The following is a 16,695-nucleotide window of genomic DNA, read 5'->3' on the forward strand; positions in this document are numbered from 1 at the left end:
GACAATGCCTGACCATCCCAAGACAGTACGAAAATATTGATATATTGAAATATTGCAATGTTATTTGGTGCAATACTGTATTGTTTCTATTTGAAAACTCCTAGACATTTTTGGTTAGTAGAATGTTCTAAATGTTGTGTTTTTTTTTTGTTCTAAGACCATTCAAATTCAATGAAGTTTTCTGGATGTTTTCAGAATGTTTTATAAAACACCTCTTATTTATTTATGTATTTATTCTCACAGTTAAAAAAAAAGGGAACATTCTCTTTCAGTACGTTTTCTAAAAGCTACATTCTTTTAAACCAGTTCTCACATTGACTATACCTGGCTGTAACTTATTTTGCACAACCATATGGATAGAACATGAACAGAAATATAAACACAGTCATGGTTTAGAGAAAAAAGTAAAAAAATAATACCAAATACATCCAGCTTTAGCCTATACCTTAATATGTAAAAACAAGTGGAATTCAGAAGCATTCAATTGCTAAAAACACTGGTAAAATCCACCCTATACAGCATTTTTTTCCTTACAGTTGTTGTGAGTTTGTTCATCTTTCTAGAACAAGTGCAGTTGAATATTAAATAGTAAAAGAGAAAAATAACTAACTAAAAAAGGAAAGTAGAAATAACACTCACATATCAATGTCATAAGATTGAAACTACTATCCTATGGAAGCTAAAAAGCACTGCACTGATGCTTGTCTTTTTTGCATAGACAATTCTAGTCAGCCACCACTGGTTACTTTACTGCTTACATTACCACCTACTGCACTGCCCACTGTGGGTGGTAATGCCTTTTATGACATATTCCTGGATCGATCAATGTTAAATTCCCACACAATTTCAGAAATGGAATGTTCCATCCATCTCACACCTTCTATCAGGCCTCACTCAAACTCCAATCTCAAATTCAATCTACCCAGTGTTCAGCCTTACTCACAAGATCACACCTCACAACTTATTTTACAGTTTTTACAGTACATACTGCTCTCCCATGACTTTTGGCATGTCAGTGTATGAGAAAGTTCAAGTACAAACAATGTCCTAGGGTTAACTAAGACATTCAGCTGGCCTTAGTTCATTATAATACTTACAGGGGTTGGACAATGAAACTGAAACACCTGTCATCATTTTAGTGTGGGAGGTTTCATGGCTAAATTGGAGCAGCCTGGTGGCCAATCTTCATAAATCGCACATTGCACCAGTAATAGCAGTAAGAGTGTGAAGGTTAATTAGCAGGGGAAGAGCACAGTTCTGCTCTAAATACTGCAATGCACACAACATTATGGGTGACATACCAGAGTTCAAAAGAGGACAAATTGTTGGTGCACGTCTTGCTGGAGCATCTGTGACCAAGACAGCAAGTCTTTGTGATGTATCAAGAGCCACGGTATCCAGGGTAATGTCAGCATACCACCAAGAAGAACCAACCACATCCAACAGGATTAACTGTGGACGCTGTAAGAGGAAGCTGTCTGAAAGGGATGTTTGGGGGCTAACCCGGGATGTATCCAAAAAACATAAAACCACGGCTGATCAAATCACGGCAGAATTCAATGTGCACCTCAACTCTCCTGTTTCCACCAGAACTGTTTGTCGGGATAATAAATTACTGTGATCTAAAACCAGGTGTTTCAGTTTCATTGTCCAACCCTTGTATTTCCTTATAGTCCACAGTTCACAGTGCCGGTGTAAATCATGTATTAGGAGAAGGATGATGTACCAGGAAGGCAGGTGAAGTTTTCTGGTACTTTCCTACTTCACAGTTCTGGAGAAGTCTATTGGAGAAGTCCCTACAATATCAGTCAGGAACCGTTTCAGGAACCAACACTGTTCCTCTTTCCTCTGTTCGCTCAGACGGTTTCAGTATAGCGGATTGCTGCGTATTCTGAGTGCTGTTCTCTGGAGAAATGGTGCACTGCAGGAGGAACTCTGGGTGCGAGATGGTCCAGAGTGGCGTAAACGATCTGCTGCTGTGGTGTGTTCTCCTGCTGATCCCTTGCTGAGCTACTCGAGGGAATGTCCAGCTGTAGTGTCTCTGCGGATGATTTGTAGACATTCTTTCGTTCTGACTTTTCCTTTCCACGGCAGTGTCCATCACTCTTTGAAACGTTGGGGCTGGGGGGCACCTGGAAGGGTGTAAAAGGAAAAGATCCATTAATAAAGACATTTTACACCCTGGATCATCTTGACATTATATTTTCTGTGAACTGTGATGCAGAATCATGCCTGTTTATAAAGCAGTGCTACCTGAGGACCCAAAGAGCACCAGCATCCAATATTGACTGTCTGCTTTTCCCCTTGGGCACAGGGTTTTTTAGATGGGATATCCAACGTCTTCACCATTGCACACTGATGAACATTATTTTCTGAAGACTGGTGAACCTCTGCCCATCTTTGTTTCTGAGAGACTCAGACCTTCTAAAATGTTCTTTTTGTACCTAGTCAGCTGTTTTTTTGGAGTATCACCAGTGTTGGGCACGTTACTTTAAAAAAGTAATTAGTGATAGTTACTAGTTACTTCTCCAAAAAAGTTTACTAAGAGATACTAACTGAGTTACTCCACTATAAAAGTAACTAGTTACCAGTAAAAGTAACTATTGCGTTACTTTTGTGTTACTCGCCCCCCGTAATCCCCTCCCCCAGCCCCTGGCCCCCACCTCCTCAGAGCGTGTTTCATAAGCCAGATGAATAGAGTGCACGACAGCAAAGACAACAATCATTGCTTAGGCGGTTATCTCATCCTCCCCTACCTTTTGACTCACACACACAACGCACACACACTTGCGCCTTTGTCTGTACGTGCAAAGTTAAAAAAAATATATAATATAATAATTGCGCGGCTAAAGTAACGTGCAGTAACGGGGTGTCAGAAAAGGTAATGGCGTTATAGTTACAGTCAGAGTAATTCGTTAGATTACTCGTTACAGAAAAAAGTAACGGCATTACTCCCATCACTGAGTATCACTTACTTTGCTTGCTTTTTGTTGCCCTGTTCCATCTTTCCTGGGGTGCGCTGCTGCCATAAATTTCTAAATAAGTTGATATATATATCATGAAATATGTTCTGTGTTGTTTTGTGGATAAAATAATAGTTTATGAAACTTGCAATCCATTCTTTTTAACATTTATTCATATCTCATGAAGTGTCCCGAAAAAGGTAAGTAATATGAGAGGAATAAAAATTTTAATTGTTAAATTTTGGGCCCACATCAAGGATTTTTATGGACACAAAGAATTGCAATGTATTTCTAATAATTTCCAGCAGATAATAGTGTTTCCAAAGGTTTTCATGCTAAGTCCCACCTGTTCTTTTACTTCATGGTTTAAATAATGTTCTGTATTGAGCTTTAATATTCAGTAAGAACACATTAATACATTAACACATATTTAATCTGGTTCTTATCTGTGTTGTCCACTATATACTTATACATGATATAATATAATGTTATTTTCTCTACATTTAAGAAAGGTCTTGACTATATGAAGCGGTAACTAAACTACGATCAGTTATGAGTCTAAATGCAGGAAAATTGTCACAAAGCAATGGTTGGACTTTTACACAGGTTCACACTTCAAGCACATCATATGTGATGTGATAGGTGTGATAGGTTTTGTGTGTGACTCTGCAAACTGCTAACATAAACTTGTACACTATAGATGAACGTATAATATTTATTACTTAATAGGCCCTATTTTAGCAATCTATAGGCGAGACTTTAACCATGCACTGTTAAGACCGATTTAGCGTGTACCAGTGAGTCTTTGCTATTATAACCATGGAAAAAGTATGCCTTGGGCAGCTTGAAACACGCAAAAGGCTAAAAGTACTAATTCTCTTAATTAATAATGGGTGTGCGTTTGGGTGTAACATGAAATAAACTAATCAGCACATTCCTTTTAAGAGCCAAGTGTTTTGTCAAAGATAGCAATGGACGCCGGACGGTTGACGTATCTCTAGGTTGTATTCAGTCAGTAGAGCACCTGTATTTTTCATTGCCAAGATAGCAATACGCTGGGAAATTATCTGAACACACCTCACTTCCAAATCACCACGCCCATTAATACAGATATATTCACTAGCACCATTGCTATTTAAAAATAATAGTAATGAACATGGCAACGCACCTTGCGCAGGGTGTAAGATAGGGCCCAATATGCAGCGTTGGGAAGGTTACTTTTAAAATGTAATCCCTTACAGATTACTGATTACATCACTCAAAATGTAATTTGTAATGTAATCAGTTACATTACTTCAAGTGAGTAACGTAATCTGATAACTTTGGATTACTTACAGTATTGTCATTTTTTAAGCCTGAATGAATGTAGCAACCACATATTGCATATTATTGTTTTATTTTTCTTTTCAGTTAACAAATAGATCCTAGCACTGTCTGATAAACAGGTGAGGGTGTCTGACGTGAGTGACACCTCACCAACATTCTGTCCAGGAGGTTGTGAATCATAGAATATTCTGATGTCGTGATTTATGTGAATGTGTTTGCGTTTTGTCAGTGTTGGATTGGAAGACCAAAAATAGGAAAGTACTGCAATGTAATTTATTTATTTTAGCAGAGTAACGGTAATCTGTTTACCACTTACTGAAGCAGTAACTGTAACGGATTACAGTTACTCATAATTTAAAATCTGATTACGTAACGCCGTTACATGTAATCCGTTACTTCCCAACACTGCCAATATGTCAGCAGTATTAATGTTGTTTCTAAACGGTGTACATGCATATATTATACTTATAATAAAGAATAAGTGGTGCTTACCTGTGTTCTTTGGTTATTATCTTTTCTTGAACCTTAAATGTACAAAAAGAAACACCAGATGTAATGATCTTATGATTTTGCACTCCATTAAAAAATAAATAGGGTCCAAATAATAAATATATATATTAAAATAATCATAATGATGCACTACTCACATTTACACCCATCTACACTCAGGAAAAAGATTACCAACACCACAGTGACCAGACCGATGATACCTGAGCAGATTATAATGTAAGGCATCCACCCAAAATCACCTGGTTTTTCTAAGTCAGCAGAAGCGTTCGCTGTTCCAAAGAAGATGAAGAAGGGAAAATTACAGTCAACATGGGTTAAATAGATAAAGGAGAGAATGTAAAAGAGACACAGCAAAAGTACATGTAATAGACTATCAGATATTTAAAGCAGTATATATGGACTATGAATATTTGCTTACAATATAATGTGAAATAATTGCAGTTTAGCACACTTCAAAAATAAATGTGCCAAAAATAGTAAAAACCAAAGAGATTTACACTTGTTTAAATCTATAACAATAAATAACATTTTACAATATTTTGCCAAAGATGTTGCAATAAACATTGGGACACTATAAAGGTTTTACACATTTTTTTTTTAAGATAAAGAGTAAAACTCACAAAGAACCGTAATATAACAGTTTTGCATCAATCAAAGCTTTTCTGAGAACCATATAAGGAAGATGCACATTTAAATTATGGTTCTTTAAAGTAGGTGTAAAACATCATTAAACTGTTTTAAGAAACAACAACTTAATCTTTTTATTTGATGAGAATCACATGACCAAACCCAGAAACAGAATGGATCTTTAAAAAAAGTGTAAAGGACATAAAAATGTTGGAAGACATTCTTAAATATAAGGTTTGTAATGAGTTTGAGTAATGCAGAACATATATAAAGAAATGGCAAAAATGATGCTCTTACTTTTATTGTCACGCTGCGAGACAGTTTCTGTAAAAAAATAATTAAAACTTTAGATAATCAGTTATCAATGTCACCAATGTTAGACATGATATCAAACTAATTAAAGACTAATTAGAACAAGAAGAACATTATCAGCTTAATGTCTTACCTGAAACAGAAACATTAATGTTGTGGCTTTCTGATATGAAACCAGATTCTGAAGCTACACATCTGTAAAATCCAGCATCACTAATAGAGATGCGTTTAAATGTCAGATATGAGATGATTTCCTTCTTGTGTGCAGTCGATCGCTCCTGTGTAATGGTGATTTGATCTGTTTCATTAACAGGTAGGTAGTACGTTTTATTTGAAGTAATAACTCTGAACCATTTAATGGCTGGTATCTCTACACAGTATCTCACAGGGCAGGAGATATTAGGTTTTTTACTGGAGACTGTTAAAACTGTGTTCTTTTGAACTCTGACTTCAGGAGCACATCCATCTGCAGAAAATACAGAAAACAGAAAACTTCAATTAGTATCTCAAAGTTAACCTAGATGAAAGTCCTAATATGGCATCTCACAGGTAAAAACTTTTTTTTGGTTTCTCTCAAGTAATATACTGTTTATTTCTACATAATGGATAATGAAGATGTTTTAAAGATGTTTAAATGGTTGCTGGAATCATGCATTAGTAACATTTTAAGTTACATCTTTATTTTTCAGACTGTATGTATGGTAGAACAAACTGTGAACAACAGATCTCAACAGATCTAACAGACATCAAAATCATAAACAATTTCACTTTAATATCTAAGAAATGAATGGTAGCCATTATATGTATAATTCTGATGTCCTTATCAAATTATGTAGTACTTATACTTATTATACATTATTATATTATTATTATACATTAAGTATATGTATAATATATATACATTATTATACATATACTTGTTATACATAATTGTATGACAAGGTCAGATGAAATAAAATGTCAGGAGTCAAAATCAAATGTATTTCCATACGAAAAGAAATGAGAGATTTCATTTTTAGTACAGTTTTCAAAAAAGACTATGTTTTATTTGGTTTATTCTAATGTTATATAGAGTTTATTTCACATAGACACTCTCTGATGACCATTTAATGTTTATATAGAGTTATATAACATTACTTACGAACAGACACTCTCACTGATGACTGAATTTATGTATTTACAGAGGTATATATAGTGTTAATTACAGGTAGACACTCTCACTAATGACTGCATTTATGTATGTAGTTATATAGAGTTAATTACAGGTAGACACTCTCCTTGACCACTGACTTTATGTTTTATAGAGTTAGTTATAGGTAGACACTGTCACTGATGACTGACAATGTGTTTATTTGGTTTATTGTAATGTTTTAAAAAAAATAAAAAAAATAAATCAAATGTTATTTGTGAAATACAACCCATGTAAAATCATATTGTACATTGTGTTTTTGGGATTTGTCTTAAATGTAAATCTAAATCTAAAATTAAGGACCTTGATCATTTATATATGATCCCTTTTATGTCCTTTCTTAAGAAGCAAACTTAACCAGAATTAAAACATTTATCATTAAAAGTTTAGACATAAACAGCATTTTATTTATTAGTTTACACACAATAAATGTTGCGCAGTTAAATCTGGGGTATTTGTTGCATATAAAACTGCTGCACTCATTGCGAGACAGGGGTCTGAGTTTATGTTTTTGCTACAAGACCACCGCTATATAAATAAGTGAGTAAATGAGTTCGAGGGCCAAACTCTGCACTTATCAGTGTCTGCATGCATCAGTCTGAATAAGAGTACCACAAAAATTCTCTAATTAATATTTTACATGTGCTGTTAAAATTCAGGTTTGTATTGTTGTTTAATTGTAAATTTCCTAGGTTTTGGTGGTTTATCCCTCTTTTTTTAGAAGGTACTTAAACTTCAGAAACTCCACATGGCTGCATAAAAGCCTCTGATTAGCAGATTAGATCGTTTCTAATGTGTCATCTAAATTCGAATTTCCCTGGAAGAGATAAGACTAAAATACGAATCTGACATTTCACTACACAGATTGCAATGTTGTCAGAGTTACACGTTAAACTTTACTGCAGTTTATAAAGTAATAGTAATAATGTTTTATCATGTTCTATTATGTTTTAGTATAAAACACACACGAAATAAACAAAAAACATGTATACTAAAATATACAGATGTATCAATCATGTGTATACTTTTTATCACAATTCCCTGTCTAATAGAAATATTCCAAAATAATTATTCTCAATATTGTCAAGAATTTTTCTTCTATCTTCCGCACAGTTGCAGGACTTGTAAAAGAAGTTTTTCTGACATTTCTGAAAACTGTACTAAAAAATGAAATCTCTTATTTATTTTCATATGGAAATACTATGAAATACAATATATCTTTATATGTAATAAAATGTTCAGTGTTAAGATGTCACATAATGTTGCTGTCAGAATATAAAACCCAAATGTCATAATAAATGTTCCTATCATGATATATTAAGCAATATTGGACCATATAAAAGACAACTAGTATATTTAAATGGATATATGAAGTTTTAATGTAATAGTGGTCATAAATTAAAATATATTGGACCTTTATGATTTGATGTGTGTGTGTTACATGGTATGTATATTAGTTTAAAACTCTAGTTTCCAAAGCCCCACTGTCCAATAAATGTATGTTTATTTGTTTTATTCTAATGTTATATAGAGTTAAGTACAGGTAAACACTCTTACTGACCACTGACTTTATGTTTATTTGGTTTATTCTAATGTTATATAGCATTAATTACAGGTAGACACTCTCACTGACCTCTAATTTTATGTTTATTTGGGTTAATCATAAAGTTATATAGAGTTAATTACAAGTAAACACTTTCAGTGACCATTGTCTTTATGTTTATTTGAGTTTATTCTAATATTATATAGAGTTAATTACAGGTAGACACTCTGACTGATCCCTGACTTCATGTTTATTTGAGTTTATTATTCCAATATTATATAGAGTTAATTACAGGTAGACACTCTGACTGACCACTGAGTGTGTGTTTATTTGGGTTTATTTTAATGTTATATTTTGTTAATTACATATAGACACTCTCACTTATGACTGAATTATTATTATAATAATAATTATTATTATTATTATAACGTTATATAGAGTTAATTACAGGTAGAGACATACTGAACACTGACTTTATATTATATAGAGTTCATTACAGATCGACACTGAATTTATGTTTATATAAAGCTACATAGAGTACTCTCACTGACCACTGACTGTCTGTTTATTTGGTTTATTCTATTTTTTAATAGAGTTTGTTAGAGATATACACTTTCACTGAACTTTGACTTTATGTTTATATAAAGTTATATAGAGTTAATTACAGGTAGACACTCTCACTGACCACTGACTGTGTGTTTATTTGTTTTTATTCTAATGCTATATAGAGTTAATTACAGATAGGCACTCATGCTGATGAATGAATTTATGTTTATAAAGAGTTATATAGAGTTATTTACAGGTAGGCACTCTTGCTGATGAATGACTTTATGCTTATTTGGGTTCAATCTAATGTATACAGAGTTAATTACAGAAAAAAACACTCACTGACCACTGACTTTATGTTATATAGAGTTAAAAACAGATAGAGACTCTTAATGATGACTGAATTTATGTTTATAAAGAGTTATATAAGGTTAATTAAGCTTACTGCAGTGTTATTTGGTGAGGGACAGATAAAGATCATGCACTGATGAGATATAAATGGTTTATGAAACCCAGGACTTACGCACTGAACAGTTTGTTCATTAATTATCTGAATAAGGGATTTTCTGAATGTATCTGACAGTTATATATATTTTAAGATATTTTAAGATACAGTTTGCTGTGGTTTGAACTGCTCACGTCTTCCATGCCTGCAGTGTTAGATAAGTGCTGCATGTAGGAGTTTAATGTAGAACTTCCCAGTAAAGCTTTCCTGGTAATTCTGAAAAAACCCCAAACTGCAGCCTGAAACTGCACCATCTACCACTTACCGTACCGGCTATTTTAAAGTGTATGGAAACAGTCCTGCAGTGCAGCAGGAGATCGTGATGAAAGATAAATAAGGATCTGTATTTATGAGTAGTGTTGTTTCTGTGAAAAGCCTCAGTGCACCTGTTTCACATCTAATGTTTCTTAAAGCTACAGCGCGTTGCAACATCTGCAACATCTGCATCTACATTAAATAAGGCTGGTGATGGTCAATGAGTCTGAAACACAGGAGCTACTAACTTAACAATCTGTCCTTTTTGGGATAATTCAATTATTTTATTTCTATCTAAGTAATTTTATATTAACAGCCCTCATGAGTTTACTTAAGTTTATATAAGTGTAAAAAACGAACATATTTGTAAAAATACAAATAAAACAAGGGAAGAATGTATTCTTTTTTTTGATACTATAGCTTTGCTTTTTTGTTTAGTTTTTTGTTGTATTTTTCCCCCTTTTTTTTAGTCTTATTTGACTGGAATAGATTTTGTTCTGTATTATTACATGGAAAAATTAATAAATAATCTGGAAAAAAAATAAAACAAAGGAAGAATGATTGATTTATCTGGAAACGGAGAAATGGTTGGAAAGGTAAGATAATTAAACAACGGGGAAATTTGCAATGCAAAAAAAAGCAAGCAGTGAGGACAGAGGAAAATTGTAAAAAATAAAAAATAAAAATCTCAATAATAATATTAATATTATCTAAAATCTAAGATTTGATTATTATACCTAATATAAAGTGTATGCATGTGTTTAGTACGCATTGATCAGCGATTCTGCGCACAGGTTTGCAGTAAATAAAAAGCAAATAAATAATAAATGTGTCGTTTTACTGCACACTGTAATTTAGCATAGTAAATTGATATATTGAACACTGCAGTATAGCAATAAAGCAATAATATCTCAACATCTCTTTTATTACACATAATTAATATATGATTATTTGATGGAAGGGCTGAAAAAGATAGGGGCCTACCTTGCGCATCTGCAGATCCAAAGAGAACAAGAACCAAAATTAAGTTATTTAACATCAAGATCCTTTCCAGAAGTGCTTTATCCATCATAAATAAAATAATAAAACTGAGCAGTTATAAATGATTTCATAATCAAAACATCTTCAGTTCGTCTTCACTCTGGAGTTTCCAAAGTCACTGTGAGTTCATCTCTGTGACAGTGTCAGGTCTTCACTCGCTCGCTATCTCTCTCTCTCTCTCTTTCACTCTCTCACTCTCTCACTCACTCTTTCACTGTTTTTCACCTACGTATGTGGTTTCCATTTCCTACGTTTTGACTCTAGTTAGATTAACTTCCGCTTACTGTGCTCCCTGGGTTGTGTAACTTTAAGAATATGCAATCTAAAAGACTTTATGTTCACTGTAAAAGTGATCCTTTGTAAATGTTCATTAAGCAGTGTATAAAATATGAAAAACACATAAACAACATATCAGTGTTGTAGCTGAAGCTAAGCAGCTGAAAATACAATACTGAGGTAAATATCTATCAGAGGTGTCAAGAAATTAAGTACAAATACTTTGGTATCTTACTTAAGTAGAAATGTTGGTTATATATACTTTATTTGAGTAATTCTTATTTTTTAGACTAATTTTACTTCTACTCCTCACATTTTCACACAATTATCTGAACTTTGTACTTCTTACAATTTAAACATAGCCTCATAACTCCTATTTTATTTCAGCTCGTTTTTATTTCAGCTTCTCATAGTTCAGTAAAACCCCTATCCAGATAAATCTCTCCATCCAGATAGAGTGATTCTGATTGTGATTGGATGTAGATAAGTATAAACATATACCATTACGACTCCCTATTTGTTTATACTGTGATCCATCACACCTGCACCCCCCCCCCCCCCCGCCCCCCAAACTCAAGCAGGAACATAGCAGACGTATGTAGCCTAGAATGAAGATGATCCGTGCAAAGTCTCAAGAGAACTCCAGACAAACTCCAGTCTAACTACGCTTTATCTTTAATATATTTACATTCTACTAAAATACATTCATTTACAATCAGCATATATGCAGCTGAAACAGTTAGCAGCCTAGTGCATCCCAAATTATATTATCAACATTAACATTTTAATTAAACATTATAGTCATTATGGCTTTTAGAAAAATGTAATTTGAGGAGGGGTAGTGCTCTATAGGACCCTGTGGTTCGCCCAAAGCTTTTGTCCTTAGCGGCGTTTTTCTTGGTAGCTGTAAAACTTGCTATTAAATTTAAAAGCTCATTTTTAAATTGAGTCATTGTTTAAAAAGATACCAAAGTTGTGGTGTAAATGATATGCTCACATTAAGCAGTTTAGACAATACGATTTTTAAATCTGATTAAAATTGAATAAATCTCCCAGTCAATAAGTGTTGAGCAATTTATGGTTCACATCAACTGTCAGTCCATTACAAACCCTGGAGTTTAAAGAGAGGCTGTTTTTTTGTCTCTCTTCTTGTTTAAAATGATCCAAGTCTGCCCTCTGGTGTTTCTAAATCTGCCCTCTGGTGTTTCTAAGTCTGCCCTCTGGTGTTTCTAAATCTGCCCTCTGGTGTTTCTAAATCTGCCCTCTGGTGTTTCTAAGTCTGCCCTCTGGTGTTTCTAAATCTGCCCTCTGGTGTTTCTAAGTCTGCCCTCTGGTGTTTCTAAATCTGCCCTCTGGTGTTTCTAAATCTGCCCTCTGGTGTTTCTAAATCTGCCCTCTGGTGTTTCTAAATCTGCCCTCTGGTGTTTCTAAATCTGCCCTCTGGTGTTTCTAAGTCTGCCCTCTGGTGTTTCTAAATCTGCCCTCTGGTGTTTCTAAATCTGCCCTCTGGTGTTTCTAAATCTGCCCTCTGGTGTTTCTAAATCTGCCCTCTGGTGTTTCTAAGTCTGCCCTCTGGTGTTTCTAAATCTGCCCTCTGGTGTTTCTAAGTCTGCCCTCTGGTGTTTCTAAATCTGCCCTCTGGTGTTTCTAAGTCTGCCCTCTGGTGTTTCTAAATCTGCCCTCTGGTGTTTCTAAATCTGCCCTCTGGTGTTTCTAAGTCTGCCCTCTGGTGTTTCTAAATCTGCCCTCTGGTGTTTCTAAGTCTGCCCTCTGGTGTTTCTAAATCTGCCCTCTGGTGTTTCTAAATCTGCCCTCTGGTGTTTCTAAATCTGCCCTCTGGTGTTTCTAAATCTGCCCTCTGGTGTTTCTAAGTCTGCCCTCTGGTGTTTCTAAATCTGCCCTCTGGTGTTTCTAAATCTGCCCTCTGGTGTTTCTAAATCTGCCCTCTGGTGTTTCTAAATCTGCCCTCTGGTGTTTCTAAACCTGCCCTCTGGTGTTATACACTATGTGTCCAAATGTTTTTTGGGGATTTCGAATTGGGGCTGAGGTGATCTGATCTCACCTGATCTGACTAGCCATGCTCTAGAATTTAATAGGAAGTCTTTTTCACTGGACAGTAGAGACAGTTCCTCTAACAAAAGCAGGATTATTTTCTTTACTTACATTGATTTTACCATAAATAAATGAGTGGGTATCCCAAATATTTTATCCATATGGTTATACTGTATCAGCACTCAGCTCCCTTTACTGGTCAAATGCATGTTGTATGTAATTGTATGAATTTCTGTTTTAATTCACAGTTAAAAACAAAGAGATTTCTGAGAACAGCGCCAGCTGGTGGCAGACCTCCAAAAAATAGAGACTGTTCCCAGAATACAAGGACGTTTGTATGGCACTTTCTGTCATCTATCAGCAAGAATGTTTAGGCAAGATTTTTGCCTTTTTTCCAAAAAGCTGACACTAAATGAACTTTATAAATTATTAAACCAGTTTTCAGACAGCATACTCATGTGGGGATCACATGGGTGAAACATATTTTATGTAGGTATCAGGTGTGCTTGTGTTCTGAATGATGTTTCTGGGACCCTGTTGAGCTTTCTAGTTTCCTGCCATAATCATTCCACATATATTCCCCATCTACAGTAGGCCACATATGCAGTGTACAACCCAATTTGGACCCATGTTTAACTTCTCCTGGTCCCATAGGTAAACCTGGTGGGCATCTATTTTCGTGGCCAACATGACACCTGTGGGCAAAACCTTTAGGTTCCAAGTTGGGCTGAACATACAGGCCTCATATGGGCGTGTGATCTGAGCTCAAACTTCTATAAATATAACAGCTCAGCCAATAATTAGCTTGAAAAGGAAGCAGGAGTACTTACTGACAGCAAGCATTGCCCAAAAGGTGGTGCTGTTTGAACATATTAATAGTGAATGTCTAATCCATGCCCCAGTTTTGTTGTTTTTGTCAAATCAAGGTTATTAATCATCTTATTCCCAAATTGTGCCCAATTATTTGAGTGCACTGCTGGGATTGGTGGGAAGCTTGTCAAAAGGTTGTACTTGAGGATCTGTTACAAGAAGAAACTACACTGCGCATATTATTAAATGAACATTTATTCATCACAGTGTAATACAATAAAAGTGATTAAAGCAACACCCCCCTCCCAAACCAACCAAGGATTAGAGGGAATTTGCAGCTCTGGAAATATGTACCAAATATTTTTTTATTTACCAAATAAAAAAAAAAAAGCCATCAAACTAAACTGAACTGCTTTATTTTTTTGCACCAGGAGTAAAGGCATAAAGTTATCCAAAAGCAGTGTGTAAGACTGGTGGAGGGGAAGATGCCAAGATGCATAAAAACTGTTATTAAAAACCAGGGTTATTTCAACTAATTATTGATTTCTGAACTCATAAAACTTTATGAATATGAACTTGTTTTCTTTGCATTATTTGAGGTCTGAAAACTGCATCTTTTTTGCTATTTCAGCCATTTCTCAGTTTCTGTAAATTAATGCTCTAAATTACAATATTTTTATGTGGAATTTGGGAGATGAATGTTGATCGTAATTTATATAATAAAACAACTATGTTCTTTTTACTGAAACAAGTACCTATAAATAACACAATCAGAGAAACTGATTCAGACATATCCCTTCATTTGTTCCAGAGTTGTAGAAGTGTGTGTTGTAAAAATCAGTGAGCAGTGATCATTTGCACAAATACACATATTGTGCTAGATATGGTGGATAGAGGTAGAGTGTTGCACATAGTAGATCACTAAAGCAGTAATAAGTAAACATTTGTAATGCACATAGATAAACATAGATCTACCCAGTGCTTTCAGAGAGTGATGCAAGGGTTAAAGCAAGTTAAGAGTAAGCCCCTATATTATCCTGTGGTTACATATGCTACTATGTTTAATTTGTACATCTCCTGTGAGCATGATATAAATGTATCATTACAAAGTTATTGGGACATCAATATACCTAAATATATAATGTAAAACTCTTTTTTTTAATGACTTCCTTCTATTGTGGTCCAGAGTAAACATGCATGACTCATGTCATTGGCACTAGCCATTTACCACTGTCACTTACTTAAATTTAGATGCAGACAAGACAAATGATTATTGAATTTATGGTTCAAAAGTACCATCTCTTATTTGTTACCGAAGTATCAGAGTGCAACTCTTTATACTGAATAATTAAACCCATTCATAACTACCCAGCATACAGATTTTAATTACAGTTATATCAGCCCTACCATTTTTCAGCAATAACATTATTGTTCTGGTCGCACTTGTACCAGCAAAACTGGTCTGACCCGTCAATACGTGGCATATGACACCAAGGGCCCTATTATACACCCTGCACAAGATGTGTTTAATGTCTTGCTGGCACACCTTCACAGTGTAAACGATTTACGGTTGACGGCTCGCCTACAGATCGCTAAAATAGGGCCCCAAAACTTTAGCAGCTGCTTCTAAGTAAGTTGTGAGTCCTGTAAGCCCCAAGTGAACACCCAAAGGACGTTTAGGCCTTTGAAAATGAAAGTCCATAATACGAGAGGGATCGAGGATGCCCATCACAGACACCCAGCACCGTTTCACAGGATCGTATCCTTCCCAGTCCATCAGGTATTGGATGTGTCCCCTTCTCCGGCAAGAGTCCATAATAGTGTTGACCCTGTAGGCTGGACTGCGATCAATGTCCAAATAAAGAGGTGGTGATGAGTGAAGGGAGGCATCATCCAGTGGACCAGGAATCACCAGCCTGAAAGGCTAAAACAGGCTAAAAGCTATTTTTAAGCCACTTTCTACAAAACAACTTAAAGGGGTTAACAAGCCATGGACTTAGTTTATTCATTTTGTCTCCTGACAGATACGTCAAGCCGTGCATTTGTCTGCTCCCAACCTCTTTTCATTCATCACCAGCAGGGGCTTCTGTCTTCAACATGATCCAGGGAAACATTGATGGTTGATACTCTAAAACACACTGAAAATGGGGTTATACCAGTCGAAGAGCTACATATTGAGTTCTGGGCATAGTGTGACCATTCCTCCTGGGTCGTGGTAGTGGTCTTGTAGCAGATGATCTGTCTCCTGATTAAGTCTCTCAACTTGTCCGTTCGCTTTAAGATGACGGCCTGACAGGGTGCCGAGTGGTCCAGCGGTCTAAAGCGCTGCCACTATGAGCGGGAGGTCGCAGGTTCGAACCCCAGGTCATGCAGCTTTGCCATCAAGCTGCCGGCGTTAGAGGGGAGCAAAATTGGCCCTGCTCCCTCCGGGTTGGTAGATGGCGCTCTCGCCCCACATCACTCCTAGGGTGATGTCCACAGCACAGAGCGTCTGTGAGCTGATGTACCAGAGCCGAGTCACTGTGCTTTCCTCTGAGCGCGCTGGCTGCTCGGCAATGCTGCATCAGCAGAAGCGGTGGCTGACTTCACATGTATCGTGGGAAGCATGTGTTAGTCTTCACCCTCCTGGTGTGTTGGGGCATCACTAGTGAGTCACTAGGGGGAGTCCTAATGAGTGGGTTGGGTAATTGGCCGTGTAAATTGGGGAGAAAATGGGAAAAATTAGAAAAAATAAATAAAT

General features: G+C 35.7%; 1 protein-coding gene across 1 annotated transcript; it reads right to left on the minus strand.

The window, feature by feature from the left end:
• Positions 1-1,339: 1,339 nt before the first annotated feature.
• Positions 1,340-10,982, minus strand: si:ch211-214p13.8 (B- and T-lymphocyte attenuator). Its single transcript, XM_022679998.2, has 6 exons — positions 10,761-10,982; positions 5,872-6,204; positions 5,724-5,750; positions 4,937-5,068; positions 4,782-4,813; positions 1,340-2,132 (listed from the first exon to the last, which is right to left on the minus strand). The coding sequence occupies exons 1-6, from the start codon at positions 10,846-10,848 to the stop codon at positions 1,857-1,859; spliced, it is 888 nt and encodes a 295-aa protein (XP_022535719.2). The 5' UTR covers positions 10,849-10,982; the 3' UTR covers positions 1,340-1,856.
• Between the last annotated feature and the right edge of the window lie 5,713 nt (positions 10,983-16,695).

This window comes from Astyanax mexicanus, chromosome 11 (assembly GCF_023375975.1).
Source record: "Astyanax mexicanus isolate ESR-SI-001 chromosome 11, AstMex3_surface, whole genome shotgun sequence".
NCBI lineage: Eukaryota > Metazoa > Chordata > Actinopteri > Characiformes > Acestrorhamphidae > Astyanax > Astyanax mexicanus.

Bases quoted from the DNA above. Each gene is read 5' to 3' on its own strand.
- si:ch211-214p13.8 (XM_022679998.2), bottom strand. From the start codon at position 10,848: ATGATGGATAAAGCACTTCTGGAAAGGATCTTGATGTTAAATAACTTA. The intron at 5,751-5,871 runs GTAAGACATTAA...ATTTTTTTACAG, and splicing joins CATTAATGTTTCTGTTTCAG to AAACTGTCTCGCAGCGTGAC. The intron at 2,133-4,781 runs GTAAGCACCACT...ACACCCTTCCAG, and splicing joins ATAATAACCAAAGAACACAG to GTGCCCCCCAGCCCCAACGT.